This window comes from Salvia splendens, chromosome 8 (genome assembly GCF_004379255.2).
Source record: "Salvia splendens isolate huo1 chromosome 8, SspV2, whole genome shotgun sequence".
Taxonomy (NCBI): domain Eukaryota; kingdom Viridiplantae; phylum Streptophyta; class Magnoliopsida; order Lamiales; family Lamiaceae; genus Salvia; species Salvia splendens.
The window spans coordinates 1,988,959-2,002,584 of record NC_056039.1 but is presented as its reverse complement, the minus strand read 5'-3'; the positions used below and the strand labels follow the sequence as shown (position 1 = coordinate 2,002,584).

General features: G+C 36.0%; 3 protein-coding genes, 1 non-coding gene and 1 pseudogene across 4 annotated transcripts; 1 reads left to right on the top strand and 4 right to left on the bottom strand.

Annotated features, from left to right (window-relative positions):
- Positions 1 to 649: 649 nt before the first annotated feature.
- LOC121744073 (60S acidic ribosomal protein P2A-like) lies at positions 650 to 2,448 on the bottom strand. The gene is made up of 4 exons (XM_042137514.1): positions 2,358 to 2,448; positions 2,146 to 2,235; positions 925 to 1,154; positions 650 to 828 (listed from the first exon to the last, which is right to left on the bottom strand). Exons 2-4 carry the CDS (start codon positions 2,231 to 2,233, stop codon positions 802 to 804), a joined length of 345 nt encoding a protein of 114 aa, XP_041993448.1. The 5' UTR covers positions 2,234 to 2,235; positions 2,358 to 2,448; the 3' UTR covers positions 650 to 801.
- A 115-nt stretch (positions 2,449 to 2,563) lies between these two features.
- LOC121744072 lies at positions 2,564 to 4,703 on the top strand. Its single transcript, XM_042137513.1, has 6 exons — positions 2,564 to 2,787; positions 2,953 to 3,102; positions 3,188 to 3,261; positions 3,325 to 3,443; positions 4,229 to 4,312; positions 4,393 to 4,703. The coding sequence occupies exons 1-6, from the start codon at positions 2,781 to 2,783 to the stop codon at positions 4,487 to 4,489; spliced, it is 531 nt and encodes a 176-aa protein (XP_041993447.1). The 5' UTR covers positions 2,564 to 2,780; the 3' UTR covers positions 4,490 to 4,703.
- LOC121744071 lies at positions 4,680 to 7,827 on the bottom strand (annotated as a pseudogene).
- On the bottom strand, positions 5,267 to 5,419 carry LOC121746271. Its single transcript, XR_006038974.1, has one exon. It is a non-coding gene; the product is annotated as a U4 spliceosomal RNA (small nuclear RNA).
- A 915-nt stretch (positions 7,828 to 8,742) lies between the features above and the next one.
- Positions 8,743 to 10,710, bottom strand: LOC121744623 (60S acidic ribosomal protein P2A-like). The gene is made up of 2 exons (XM_042138218.1): positions 10,502 to 10,710; positions 8,743 to 9,232 (listed from the first exon to the last, which is right to left on the bottom strand). Exons 1-2 carry the CDS (start codon positions 10,623 to 10,625, stop codon positions 9,036 to 9,038), a joined length of 321 nt encoding a protein of 106 aa, XP_041994152.1. The 5' UTR covers positions 10,626 to 10,710; the 3' UTR covers positions 8,743 to 9,035.
- Between the last annotated feature and the right edge of the window lie 2,916 nt (positions 10,711 to 13,626).

Below are 13,626 nucleotides of genomic sequence, written 5' to 3'. Positions count from 1 at the left end.
TGAGAATATGCATGGGCAGACGGTGGGATTGGGTGACCTTGCTCGAACACACATCCATCCGTCAGTCCAGAGTAGCCAGTAGGCGAGTAGCACATGAGATGCTCTAATTCTCTCTTTTGCGGATACTAGTGTAGAATAAGTATTTATTTGCTAAAAATGTCAACAGAAATTAAAATTGCATCAGAAAAAAAATTGACATGTCTTAGAAATTTGACGAATAAAGGATCTAAATATTTGCCACAGCTTACATACGGAAAAAGCAAAGAAGAATGTTCCCACCACGTGATTTTGTGTATGAGATGGCAGAAGTTGTAGGATTGGGATGTTTTATAAATGACATAATCGATGATGTAATTAAGTTAATCAGCACAATTATTTGAGTAATTTGACAACGACTCCTCACTAACTAGTACGTTCAACACCAAATTTTACAACTCAATAATTGTTCAGCCTGACATAAATTGAGTTGAACTAAATTCAACACCATTTACTAGTCTAGCAACTACACAATTTGTAACAATGATCAAAGAAAATAATTGCAAACATATTAATAGGGTATAACCAATTCCTGATCAGGTTACCCAATACCCAAAATCCCTAAAATATGGGCACGGAATAGATTCAAGACAAGCATGCAAGGAAGCATGGATAACAAAACATCAAAGATGATGGTATAATATTCAAAACAAGAACACTATACTTTGTCCTCATATTGTTCGTACACGAAACTCTAGCGCCAAAAACATAATTTGAAGAGAATGCAGTGAATGCTTGCTCGGTATACTGCTGCATTTGCAAAATCTAATCAAAGAGACCGAAGCCCATGTCCTGAAACAGAAGGAAAAAGAAGAAGAATCGGGTCAGATAAAAAACAAAGTGATTGAGGAAACTTGATGTATGGTACATTCATAATACTAAACTTACATCATCAGACTCTTCTTTCTCTTCAACCTTCTCTTCTTTCTTCGCCTCGGCAGCAGCAGGGGCAGAACCACCTCCTGCACCACCAGTGGGAGCAGAAACAGCAACTCCACCACCACCTGAAGGTACTGAAGCCAATTTTTCCCTACCGGCAGCAATCAACTCAGTAATGTCTTTTCCGGCAACTTGAGAAAGCAATAGCTCAATTCTTTCCTCGTCACAATCAGCACCAACTGGAAAAGGAAAAGGGTATGAAGTAATCAATTTAAGAACTGAAGTGACTCATATACACATTATTAAAGTATAGCCAAAGTCATATTACAAACTAGCAAATCCATTAGTCTCACATTAATGTATTCTGCACCAATAAAAGTAACATACAAAGACTGAACAAACAATAGAAAGAAACAATCTAGATATTAGTTCGCACAACTGTGATAAGTACGACACGATCACTAATTCTATGCAGACTCGATCAAAATAAAGCACCATACAACAGAGTGTAAGCTCGTTATAAACCACTAGTATGTTAAATTATAATACGATTAAACTTCAAACAAACCATTATTCCAAGTGAGCAATGATAAAACTTAGTTTGAAGTCTCTAAATCCAAAACTTGTCTATCATTTACACTGATAGTAACAAATTACAGTTAATCTAATGAAATCTATTCTCATATTCAAATGTATAGTCTTTAAAGTATTTTGATAAGGAAAAATGGAAGTCAATAATGCATTATAGTAATTTGATAAGGAAAAACATTTCAAAGATATCCTTTAATCTTAAAAATAGATTAAATTGACCAAAGCAAGAAAAATTATATTCATTCGCGCATTCTCTTCAATTTTAAAAAACGCAAATCACAACAGAATCGATAATTTTTTTTCTTGTACAAGATCATTCATACAACAGAATGTACAATCGCAAAAATAAAGAGATTTAACTACAAAAAGTCAAAAACCAATATCAAATTAGCCCCAAAGCAACTAAGAAATGCAAAAATAACAATGTGTAAGAGAAACAACTGTTTGGGAAACTCCTCACCAATTTCAGATGGTACAAACAATTTTTATTTTAAAATGTACAAATTTTAAGATGAATGAATAGAGGTGGAAGAATGAGCTATGCAAATCAATATATAGATCTAATTCCATAACACAAATTACTTAGAAAGAAACACAATTAGATAAATGGAAGTCGCGAAGATACAAAATTTAATAAACCTGAGCTCAAAATTCCCTTCAGATCCTCGGCGGAGGGGGCGGCGGTGCCTCCCAAAACAGCCAACAGGTAAGCTGCGACAACCTTCATTGCTATTAAAACCAACAGAACAAAAATCATCAATAATAGAACATTAGAATTCAAATTTCATCGACAAACTGAGATACAACAAACAAAAATAAACAACTAGAAATGAAGTAGCATCCATATTTACCTGAGAAATTTCACAGATACAAAAGCAACAATGAAAATCACACCACCGAAACTCGCGAGTTCTTCTTGATTGAACACTTAGTTTTTATATTAGGGTTTAGGAAGTTTGGGCCGGATTTTGTTGGGCTATTTCATTTGGGCCGAACTGATAATCCAATTTCTTAATTTCTTAATAACGGTAAATTCGGGAAACTTCATTTGTTCATAAATTTTTTGCAGATTTTCTGTTAGTAATCGGCGGTGATTTCTTCGTCGCCGGAAATTTTATTTTCCGGTCATATTTGCAGCTAATGTCATACACTTTTTTTCTGTTGTGATTTTGTGTGGTTTTTGATAGTTTTGTTAGTTTGTTTATATCCAAGTGAGTTGCCTGTTTTCAGAGGCATTTCGTCGAGCAGCTTGTGCTCTATAACGAGCTGCCGCTATGGATGGTAAGCTAGCCTTTTTCTCTCTCTTTTTAATATTATTTCGGTTTGAATGAAGTAGATGAATTCCGGTAACTGGTTTCTGACGTTGAGAAGGCTGAAAATGATGAGAAAATATAATTATTGGGAAATTTTGTTGATCATTACTGCTTTTGATGTATGTTAACATAGTTGATTCGAAGCCGGGAATGGAGGAAACTATACTGGTGGGTGATGATCTGATGATGGGGCCGCCTTCTCCGGTGATTCCACCGGAGATAGCTTCACACGTGCTCGAGGGAGTCGATCTCTGTGATGGAATTTTGCGGAATTTATTCCTGTGTAACTTTTCTTTATCATTTCGTCATGAATTAGTGATTGTGAAGGATGTCGTGTTTTCGAATTTTGATTGGTTGTGTGTTCGTAGGTCTGCAAATCAATGACATTGAGCCCTTCTGTCAAGATGAGATTGCATTGTATAAGCAATGTGCTGATAGAAGGGTGAGTTTTAGTAATCAATTGTTGGTAGAGAAGCTTTTTATGAGAGAAACTCAATTTTTGTAGGATAAGGAGCTTAGACAGAGGCTGCAAGATAGTGAGAGGAAATTAGGGATGTCTATGCCTTTGAATCTGGCAAACGAAAGATCTACGCAGTTGGAGGCAGCAGCAACTCAATTAGAGAGGTATGTCAATCGCCAATTAAATGCTTTAGCAACCTTCTCGAATGCATTCTTATAGTGAGCTAAGTAGCATGAGGAACGAGAATTTGGACGTTTTCTATGCATAGATAATGAGTTTAGTCTAGAGAAGTTTGGATACTAAGTTTTCATATGTGATGATCATTAAAAGACATAAGTTTATCCCTTTTTTTCTGGTAATGCTGAACCGGGCAAGTTCTGGTGTGGGGAAAGGGTAACGCGGTGGTTGTACTGAGTCGCCTTTTGTGTATCCTCTATATCTAGCACTAATGAGTCTTTGAATCGCCTGCATATGCAATGTATAACCTTGCTAGATTGTCGAAAGGCCAGGCTAGACTTATTGCTGATCGGCTTAATTCTTGAATATTTTTTAAATCCTTTGGAGCCCATGCAAGTAAATACCTACCATATTTACTTGTTTTGAGCTATTGTTTAACAAGAATTAGGATGTTTTCTGATAAATCTTCCTCTAGAGAAGATTGGATATTACTAGGTTTTTGTATGTGATGATCATTAAAAGACTCTTTTTGGTAATTCATGAGCCACATTTTCTGCTGGTTTTTCTCTTTGTCTGGTAATGCTGAACTAAAGTGGGGAAAGGGTAACTCTATCATTGTACTGAGTCGCCTTTGCAGGTCCTCTTGATCTAGCGCTAATGACTAATGAGTCTTGGAATCGCAAGCATATGCAATGTATAAACTTGCTAGACTATATGTGATGCTGCTTGTGTAAAGTTTATTGATTTGCGCATTCTTGCCTTGTATTGGTAGGCGCTTGATTTTGGCAAGTGGAGTCGAAGGCATGGAAGGGTTTCGACAAAGATGGAGTCTCCACGGCCGCCTTACTGATACAAAGTAAGGGCCTTCTGATCCTGAACTGAACCTTCATGGGTCAAAGATGATTGCATAATGTTATTACGTTCGTTATAATGTAGGAAGCGGCTGGATGCCCTGAAGCTAGGGATGGAGAGTAGGAAGAAAGATGAACCCGGTGCAGAAGTGAGTGCGAAGAAGAGATGGTTCTTCTGGTGAAAGATTGCCCTCATATATCTAATTTGATTTTCACCTAAATGATTGAGGAATATAATTCATTAATAGCTAAACTGAGTCTTGTTTTCATCCATTTTGTTGTATAATATATGAAGTGAGTGTGTTCAGTCTCAATACAGCATTTGCAGTTAGCAATGCTTTCATAAATGAAATCAGTTTAGAATAAAACAAATAAAAGTAAATTGTGATCTTCCAATGGAATGTTCAAATATTATTCTTGTTTTCCAAGATTAATTCTGTTCGATCTATAAACTCATGTTATCTTACACAACCGATATGGGACAAAGTTTCTTTGAATTGGAGTCCGTAACTGGATAAACTGTCTATACACCGTTATGCACGCCTATATTCGTCGCCACAGTCGCCGATAATCTTCATCAGATCTTTGCCTTCCTGGGTGACTTGCAGTATGCTGCTAACATCCTCTTCATCAAGAACAAGTGAGAAAATAGCATTGTTGTCTTTGATGTGATCCGCCAGACCAAGTCTAACTCCGACCATCGATCCAGCCACGCCGGGCTGATCGAGAACGTATCTCACAGCAACCGCTGGAATTGAAACCCTGTGCTTGATAGCTATCTTATTCAAAGTCTGCAGCAAAACTTGGAAAAGACTCCATCCTCCCCAAGCATCAACCATCTGCATTTTGTTGAAAGAGGAGAGAGGTGAAATACGGGAGAGAAGAAGATCTCATGCCGATCAAGAAATGTCACTTTAATTGGGACGAAGAAAAATAGTAAAAGTTCAACTGCTATGTAGGGCTTTACCCAGAAAAGGGAGCCCTTCCAGAAATTCTCGACGGCCAGAGTCAAGCAATGGCCGAAGAGGGGGTTTGGAAATAGTTTTCAACCAGCAATAGACACGCCTCGGTTAGAACCTCACTGGCTGCGTCATTGCCCCAAGCGCAAAGATACCTTTCACTCTCCCACTCACCCACCCTTTTATGGAGAAGAAACCACACTTCATTTTTCAATTTACTAACCGATGTGGGAAAATATGGTTTAGGCATCTTCATGAAACAACTCATTTACCCGTTTATACTTCTGCAGCGAAGGAGTGTTCAACGGAGGGCCCGCGAAAGGGATCGTTAGATTCGTGTCGAGGAACTTCTCCGATAGCAGTCCACCCATCACCGTACCATACCTGTCGATGAACTTCCAGTGAGGCGTTTGGCAGTCTAGATTATGCCACGATAACGCAAATGCAAAGAGAAATCGAGAGAGAGACGTTATAAGCTTAACTCCGGTGAGCTGACAAAGCTCGGCCATCTTCTGCTGCGGACGCATGTCAACAATCGAATGCTGCACCTGAAGAAAGAGATCGTACATCAAGAATTACACCTTACAGCGAAGATCCGAGAAAGCTAGGAAATCTCTTACCTGGTTGCTCACAACAGGAATCCCATTTTCTAGAATCTTCTGAAGCCTCACAGTATCAAAGTTGGTTAAAGCAACTGTCGTTATCTTACCTACACAACAAATGCTAAAGTAATCCAACCTAATCAAGTCCCATTATAGCAACATTCACATGAAAGAAACACCAAACAAACAAACCTTCTTCCTTCAAGTCTGTGAGATGTTTGAGAGCGTCGAGGTAGCCAAGATTCGAATAGTCCCACCTAGACAGAACGACGAACGAGTTCAACACAGAACAGAGGCCGAACAGAGTAATTAGCAAACGGATAAAAAAACTACCAGTGAAACTGAAGCATGTCAAGAGAGGCAACATCCATTCTCTTCAGCGAAACATTAATGCTCTCGCGTACATAGCTGCTTGTCATCTTCACCGGCGGAGGCACCCATTTGGTAAGACTGCATTCACCGCAGTTTTATGAAATCTCTCCAATTTCTTATCAAGAACTCGAATCGTTGCTTACTATACTCACTTACTTACCCTCTAACGCTTTCTAGGTACCCCGGTGGGCGCTCTCTGCGCACTCTGTTTATAAAAATGCCATAGAGATCTTCTGCGGGTCCATCTGTCAACCAACAAGGGTGACATCAAAACAATGCCAACGCCATAAACCAGACGAGTCAAGAAGTGGTGCAAACAAGTCATATGTAGGTTTCGTTACATATATCAGGGAAATCAAAGGTGTTGAGGCCAGCATCAGTGTACTGAAGCATGGCCTCGACTGCATTGTCTTTCTCGATTCTACCCCAGCCACCACTTGTCTGCCACGTCCCGTTGATCACTCTGCAGATGTATAAGGAATCCTTCCCATTCTTGACCTCAGTTCTCTTCTTGTCATTGGTTAACAAGCATTGAAAAGGGGTAAAAACCAATTTTCTAGTTGGGATTGATCTATTGTGTTTAGCCCTTTTCTTGATTGGATTGGATTGGAGCAGGATCCAAGAACATGAGCTGCTCAGAATCTCTGCCATTGGCAGATTGAATTCCAAAACTCCAAAGGCCAAGAGTCACTACTTAGAAATCTATTCTCAACCATAGGTTTTTTCTTATATCGTGTGAGAATATGTCACGTTATCTCATCTATTTTTTATTATTTTTTTGTCCTTTCAGATTTTATTCATCGGAAAAAGTCTTAACATTTGGTCAAATTCTGGTCCACACAACTATTTTTATAATTAGTCGAAAATTATTAATTTTGGATTTGTATGCAATTATCCCAAACTGAAAAAATATGGTCGCTATGTATAATAATAATACTACTCCTATTATACAATTAATGTTAATCAAACAATGTCATTTTCATTAAGAATAAATAAATGGTATGGTTCGACTCAAGTCAACGACGGTGATATGCATACATGATTTCACGACTTCCACAGTAATATACAAATTCGGCAAAAGAAAGCTCATGGGATGAACGAGAACAAATCCAAATTTGAAAATATTTTCCACTTGATATTTAAAATAGTGGAACGGACCAAGATTTGATCAAATTTCATTGTTTTTCCAACATATTGAATGGTAAACTACTAAATTCAATCAAATAAATAATAGTACTCCGTAAAGAGAATGAAAACAAAATATCTAGATTTTTACCCTCGTCCGTGAGGGGCAGAAATGTAAAATCACTTACAGTGGTCGGCCATGTCGAAGGTGGAGAGACCTGCGTCGGCGTAGCGGAGCATGGCGTCGACGGCGGCGTCGCGGTCAATTCGACCCCATCCGCCGCTGGTCTGCCACATGCCGTTGAGGACTCTGCATATCTCGAGCGAATCGTTCCCATTCTTCACCACCGCCGTTTTTCTCTTCTCGGCGACCTCAACCGCCGGCCCCTCGCAGCACCGCACCGCAAGGTAGCTCGAGCTACTCGGCCGCCGGAATCCGGCGGAAGAGCGCCGGGTGAACGGATTGGAGATCAAGTGGTGCACCGAAGCTGCGGCAGTCGCCATAGCTAAGGCCGCTGGTTTTTTTGGGGCTATTTTGGGTTAGCTTTTAATAGTTATTGTTGGTTGATTTAGGATCATGTAGATAAGACATTTTTTCGACCTTTTGTTTTGTGGGTTTTAAATTTTAATTTAAATTAATTTTGAACAGATGCCAAATAAAAATAGCATTGGATTTGATTCGAAATTTTGGATCGAATTAAATTACTTAATTTTGGATCGAATACTTCGAAATTTTTGTTACATTTCAGAATGGTTTTCATAGAATCGAATGAATCAGAATTTATACTACAAATCATTTAATATACTAGTACTTTTTTTAAATGGAGTATAATATAGAAAATAATAGTTTATTAAAATATAAATTTATATGGAGTACTTATTTAACTAAATTATTTTATTCAAATAATATATTTTAAAATATTTCTATCAAAATAATATATAATATTAGTATTATATAAATATATTGCTTTGGATTTTTGAATTTTTTAGAAAATTTTTAAATATTTCCAATTTTCCGATTCTGTTTGTAAGTAGCGTAGGAGTATAATTTTGAAAAATGGGATATACAGAGATTTCAGATCTACTTCAGTTCATATTCTTTCAAAATTTAAATTGGTTTGAATTATAAAAAAGTATAACTCAATATTCGAACAGAGATGAAATACGAAAAGATCTAACGTGGCTAGATTTTAATTTTTTCAAAAGGGCTTTTTTTTCATGTCAGCAATTTTATGGGGTGTGAAGACAACGATTAGATTTTGAGGTATTCGTTCGTTCTTCGTCTTGTATATGGTATGCAGATTAAATGATAATTTGAGTATAACGAAAATAGGAAAAATTAAAATACATCAAAGATTTAAACACAAACAACCATTGTACTTCAAAAATCCATAGTAGCACTATATTAATATCAGTATATCTTCATTGTGCAAATGAATCATCCTAAGCAATTGAAATTCAAAACAAAGTAAGCACTACTACTACTACTAATGTAGTATCTTCACTGTGCAAAAGGCCCTCATTCAAGCAGCAAAATTTTCTCCATCTAAAACTAAAACTAAAACTAAAACTAAAACTAAAACTAAATTTCTTCATTGTTCACAAATTTCTTAGTCGTCGAATAGACCAAACACCATATCCTGCAAAATAATTAGTTCACGACGTCCAATTCAAGCACGTAGGATACAGCTTACCTCTCCCTCAGATTCCTCTTTCTCTTCCACCTTCTCTTCTTTCTTCGCCTCAGCAGCTGCTGCGGGTGCACCACCGCCACCTCCAGAAGGTGCAGCGACACCACCTCCTGAGGGTACGGTACACAATTTCTCCCTCCCAGCTGCAATCAACTCAGTGATATCTTTGCCAGCAACTTGCGCTCAGCGAACCATTGCAACCGCCTAGCGGTTTTCCGAAAAAAAATCGCCTAGCGCTAGGCGATATACGGGCGCTTGGCGATCCGCTCGGCGCCATTGCAGGGTCCGGATCGCTGAGCGCATCGCCCAGCCGATTTTAAAATTTTTTTTATTTAATGTTTTTTTTATGAAACTTATTCTTGGTTGTTTCTCTTTTATAGAGACATCCTTGAATATTTTATGTTCTACTTTCGATGTGGGACAAAATCATTCTTAGTTGTTTCTCTTTTATAGAGACATCCTTGAATGTTTTATGTTCCACTTTCGATGTGGGACAAACTCATTCTTAGTTGTTTCTCTTTTATAGAGACATCCTTGAATATTTTATGTTCCACTTTTGAGGTGGGACAAAATCATTCTGGTTGTTTCTCTTTTATAGAGACATCCTTGAATATTTTATGTTCCACTTTCGACGTGGGACAAACTCATTCTTAGTTGTGTTTTTTTAATTAATGTACTTTTTAAAATCTTAATATTATTATTGAGTTTTCTCGTATCTGTGTCGTAAATTTAATTCCGTATTTTGTGTGATTGTCAATTATTATTTGTTTTATATAATTAAGAGTGATGTGGCTATGCTATGGCTAGGCTATTGGTGAGCTATTTGCTTGTCTTGATAATGTGGCAGGAGGATTTTTAGTGCTGATGATGTGGCATGAGGAGTTTGTGGTCAGGCTATGGTTAAGCTATTGTTAGACTATTCCTATTGTGGATGGTCTCAGCTCCAACTGAAACATGACTAGTATTAGAACAACGTCACAGTGAAAGGGAAACAGGGCATAAACTATGATTCTCTCATTCCAAATTTACATCATATGAAATCAGTCTTTTACAGAATTAATAATGCATTTATTTAGTAATGTAAATTAACATTCGCATAGATCTTTCATAAGCAGGAAATTTTTTACTACTACTTCATGAATAGGAAAAGTGAAACAGTAACTATAAACCTTGATGAATATAAATTCAACTAAGAATTCAGTGAAACAAACCTAATGATCAGCAATCAGAATTTCCGCTTATGATTATAAACAAAAAAAAAACGTGTGAACATACACAAACATGGAAATACTAAACACAAACAACCAACCAACCATAAACAATTCCAGAAGCATATAGTACAAATTACACTAAATAAACAAGGCGCAAAAATACTCAATTTCCTAGGGAAAACATTCAATTTCACAAAGTTCAATGATTAAACAAGAAAGAAGAGTTGAATTAAATATGTAAGCGAAGAGAGTATATATATATGTATGAACCTGAGGCGAGGATGTTGGAGATATCATCGGCGGAGGGGGAGGCGTTGCCGCCCAACACAGCCAACAAATAAGCAGCAACGATCTTCATATCTCTCAAAACCAAAATCAATAAACGGAGGGAAAAAGAAGAACTAATTCTGAGAATTACTTCGGAGAATTCTGTGGTTAGAGAATTACCCTTCTGGGTTCGGGTTTTATAGAATTCTTTGGTTTAGGGTTTAATAATGTGATTGAACTTTTTGGTTGGGCTAATTTTGGGGCCTCGTTTAATTCTTAAAATAATTACCTATATACACAATTTTAGGTATTCTTTCCTTTTTCTATTTGGTGCATCGTTTGATTCTTAAAATAATAAGCTTAATTAAATGTAGGCCAATATAAACGATTTTAGATATTCTTTCCTTATTTCCTTATTGTGTTTTATTCTTAAAATAATTAACTTGATTAAATGTATTTCATTGGCAATATAAGATTTTAGGTTATCTTTCCTTTTTTTCCTTATTGTATTACATGTGTTTGAAATTTTAATTGATACTTACGATCTTCTACCATAATGACATATAATGATATATCTCAATTATTTTGTCTACATAATATAAAGGGAAATAAGGACCTCACTTGACATCCGAATAACCCGCATCCTAATAGCCCGAGAACCCGAGCGGGTTAGCCCAATTGACATCCGTAGGAGTAGCCAAAGATGAGCAATTACTTTACATAATAATTTTATAAATTTAGTTTTTTTAAATATTAGAGAATTTTATTATTATTTTCACATATTTTAGAATAGAAAAAAGATGTATAATAATTTGTATGGTCTTAAGCCCTAACCCTGCTTACTATGTATGCATATGGTTCGTTGTACATCGTATATTTTTGTACATATATATACACAGGTTAGTGATCAAGATATAACTAATTTTAAGTGTATAACTAGAGAACAAATCTCAGCCACACATTTTAATACTCTAAATTAATCTCCAAGTGAATCCCGAATTCCCTCCCAGATTTCATTCTCCCTCTGCGTGTGATCTCGATGTCTCAGATCAATTTCATGAAATTGCGCACCGGAATGCAATCCGATCTGGAATAGGATTTGCGCGATCATGTCTCCTATTTATTAAACTCAGATCATGCGAAGACAGGCGCAGAGGTTGAAGGCGTGGTAGAATATTCCATTGCAGTCTTGTGATTTATTGGTCGAGGGGATGATTGAATTGCGAAGTATGATTAATTTAACAAAGAAGCAAGAATTCAACTTTTAGATCATAAAGATTGAAGAATATGCTTTTGAAGTAAATAATATTCGATATCAAGTATTGTCACTTTTCGTTATCATTTCGCTCAATCGTGTGATGGTTGTCTTAATTTTACGTGATCATAATCCATTAATCTCTCTCTAATACTCCATTTTACTTCACTCTTGTTTACAAAACACATAACTCTTATTATGATTTTACTTCACTCTTATTTACAAAACACATCACTCTTATTATGATTTTACTTCCCTCTTGTTTACAAAACACATCACTCTTAGCATGATTTTACTTCACTCTTGTTTACAAAACACATCACTCTTATTATAATTTTACTTCACTCTTGTTTACAAAACACATCACTCTTATTATGATTTTACTTCACTCTTGTTTACAAAACACATCACTCTTATTATGATTTTACTTCCCTCTTGTTTACAAAACACATCACTCTTAGCATGATTTTACTTCACTCTTGTTTACAAAACACATCACTCTTATTATAATTTTACTTCACTCTTATTTATAATACACATCACTCTTATTATGATTTTACTTCACTTTTGTTTACAAAACACATCACTCTTATTATGATTTTACTTCACTCTTGTTTACAAAACACATCACTCTTATATAATTTTACTTCACTCTTATTTATAAAACACATCACTCTTATTATGATTTTACTTCACTCTTATTTATAAAACACATCACTCTTATTATGATTTTACTTCACTCTTGTTTACAAAACACATCACTCTTATTATGATTTTACTTCACTCTTGTTTACAAAACACATCACTCTTATTATGATTTTACTTCCCTCTTGTTTACAAAACACATCACTCTTAGCATGATTTTACTTCACTCTTGTTTACAAAACACATCACTCTTATTATAATTTTACTTCACTCTTATTTATAATACACATCACTCTTATTATGATTTTACTTCACTTTTGTTTACAAAACACATCACTCTTATTATGATTTTACTTCACTCTTGTTTACAAAACACATCACTCTTATATAATTTTACTTCACTCTTATTTATAAAACACATCACTCTTATTATGATTTTACTTCACTCTTATTTATAAAACACATCACTCTTATTATGATTTTACTTCACTCTTGTTTACAAAACACATCACTCTTATTATGATTTTACTTCACTCTTGTTTACAAAACACATCACTCTTATTATGATTTTACTTCCCTCTTGTTTACAAAACACATCACTCTTAGCATGATTTTACTTCACTCTTGTTTACAAAACACATCACTCTTAGCATGATTTTACTTCACTCTTGTTTAATATTAATGTACAATTTTGTGATTTAATATTTCAACTTAATTTATAGGAAAGACTAGAATTTGAATGATTTAAATGGATATTATACCTAAATCTTTATGAAACATTATGATGATTAGATTTGATACGAGTTCCTAAACGCAAATGCTTGGTGGATCAATGTGGGAATTTATCGATTCCATATCCATTCGGAATTGGGCGAAATTGCTACATGAATCAATCTTTCAATATCAGCTGCAATACGTCGACGAATCCCCCCAAAGCATACCCCTCCGCTCTCAATGCAGAAATCTACGACCTTAACCTAACCCAGATTAGGGTCAATTACCCAAAATTAGCTTTCAACTGCTACAATTCGTCAGAAAGCCGAAGCTTGATCATTGATCTGTCAGCAACTCAGTTTACGCTGTCGACGCAGAACGTGCTCACTGCCTTTGGCTGCAACGACATGGCGGTGGCCTATGGAAAATCCAACAACGCAAGCTTTGTAGGCAGAAGCTGCGCTGCCTCGTGCAGCTC

What these genes read in the sequence shown, in the direction of transcription:
- LOC121744623 (XM_042138218.1), bottom strand. Translation starts at nt 10,625, where the DNA reads ATGAAGATCGTTGCTGCTTATTTGTTGGCTGTGTTGGGCGGCAACGCC. An exon ending in ATACTCTCTTCGCTTACATA is followed by an intron (nt 9,233 to 10,501) that starts TTTAATTCAACT and finishes GCTGAGCGCAAG; the next exon opens with TTGCTGGCAAAGATATCACT.
- LOC121744073 (XM_042137514.1), bottom strand. Translation starts at nt 2,233, where the DNA reads ATGAAGGTTGTCGCAGCTTACCTGTTGGCTGTTTTGGGAGGCACCGCC. An exon ending in GAAGGGAATTTTGAGCTCAG is followed by an intron (nt 1,155 to 2,145) that starts GTTTATTAAATT and finishes TTCCTTTTCCAG; the next exon opens with TTGGTGCTGATTGTGACGAG. An exon ending in AGAAAGAAGAGTCTGATGAT is followed by an intron (nt 829 to 924) that starts GTAAGTTTAGTA and finishes CTTCTGTTTCAG; the next exon opens with GACATGGGCTTCGGTCTCTT.
- LOC121744072 (XM_042137513.1), top strand. An exon ending in AGCAATGTGCTGATAGAAGG is followed by an intron (nt 3,262 to 3,324) that starts GTGAGTTTTAGT and finishes CAATTTTTGTAG; the next exon opens with GATAAGGAGCTTAGACAGAG. An exon ending in GGCCGCCTTACTGATACAAA is followed by an intron (nt 4,313 to 4,392) that starts GTAAGGGCCTTC and finishes GTTATAATGTAG; the next exon opens with GAAGCGGCTGGATGCCCTGA.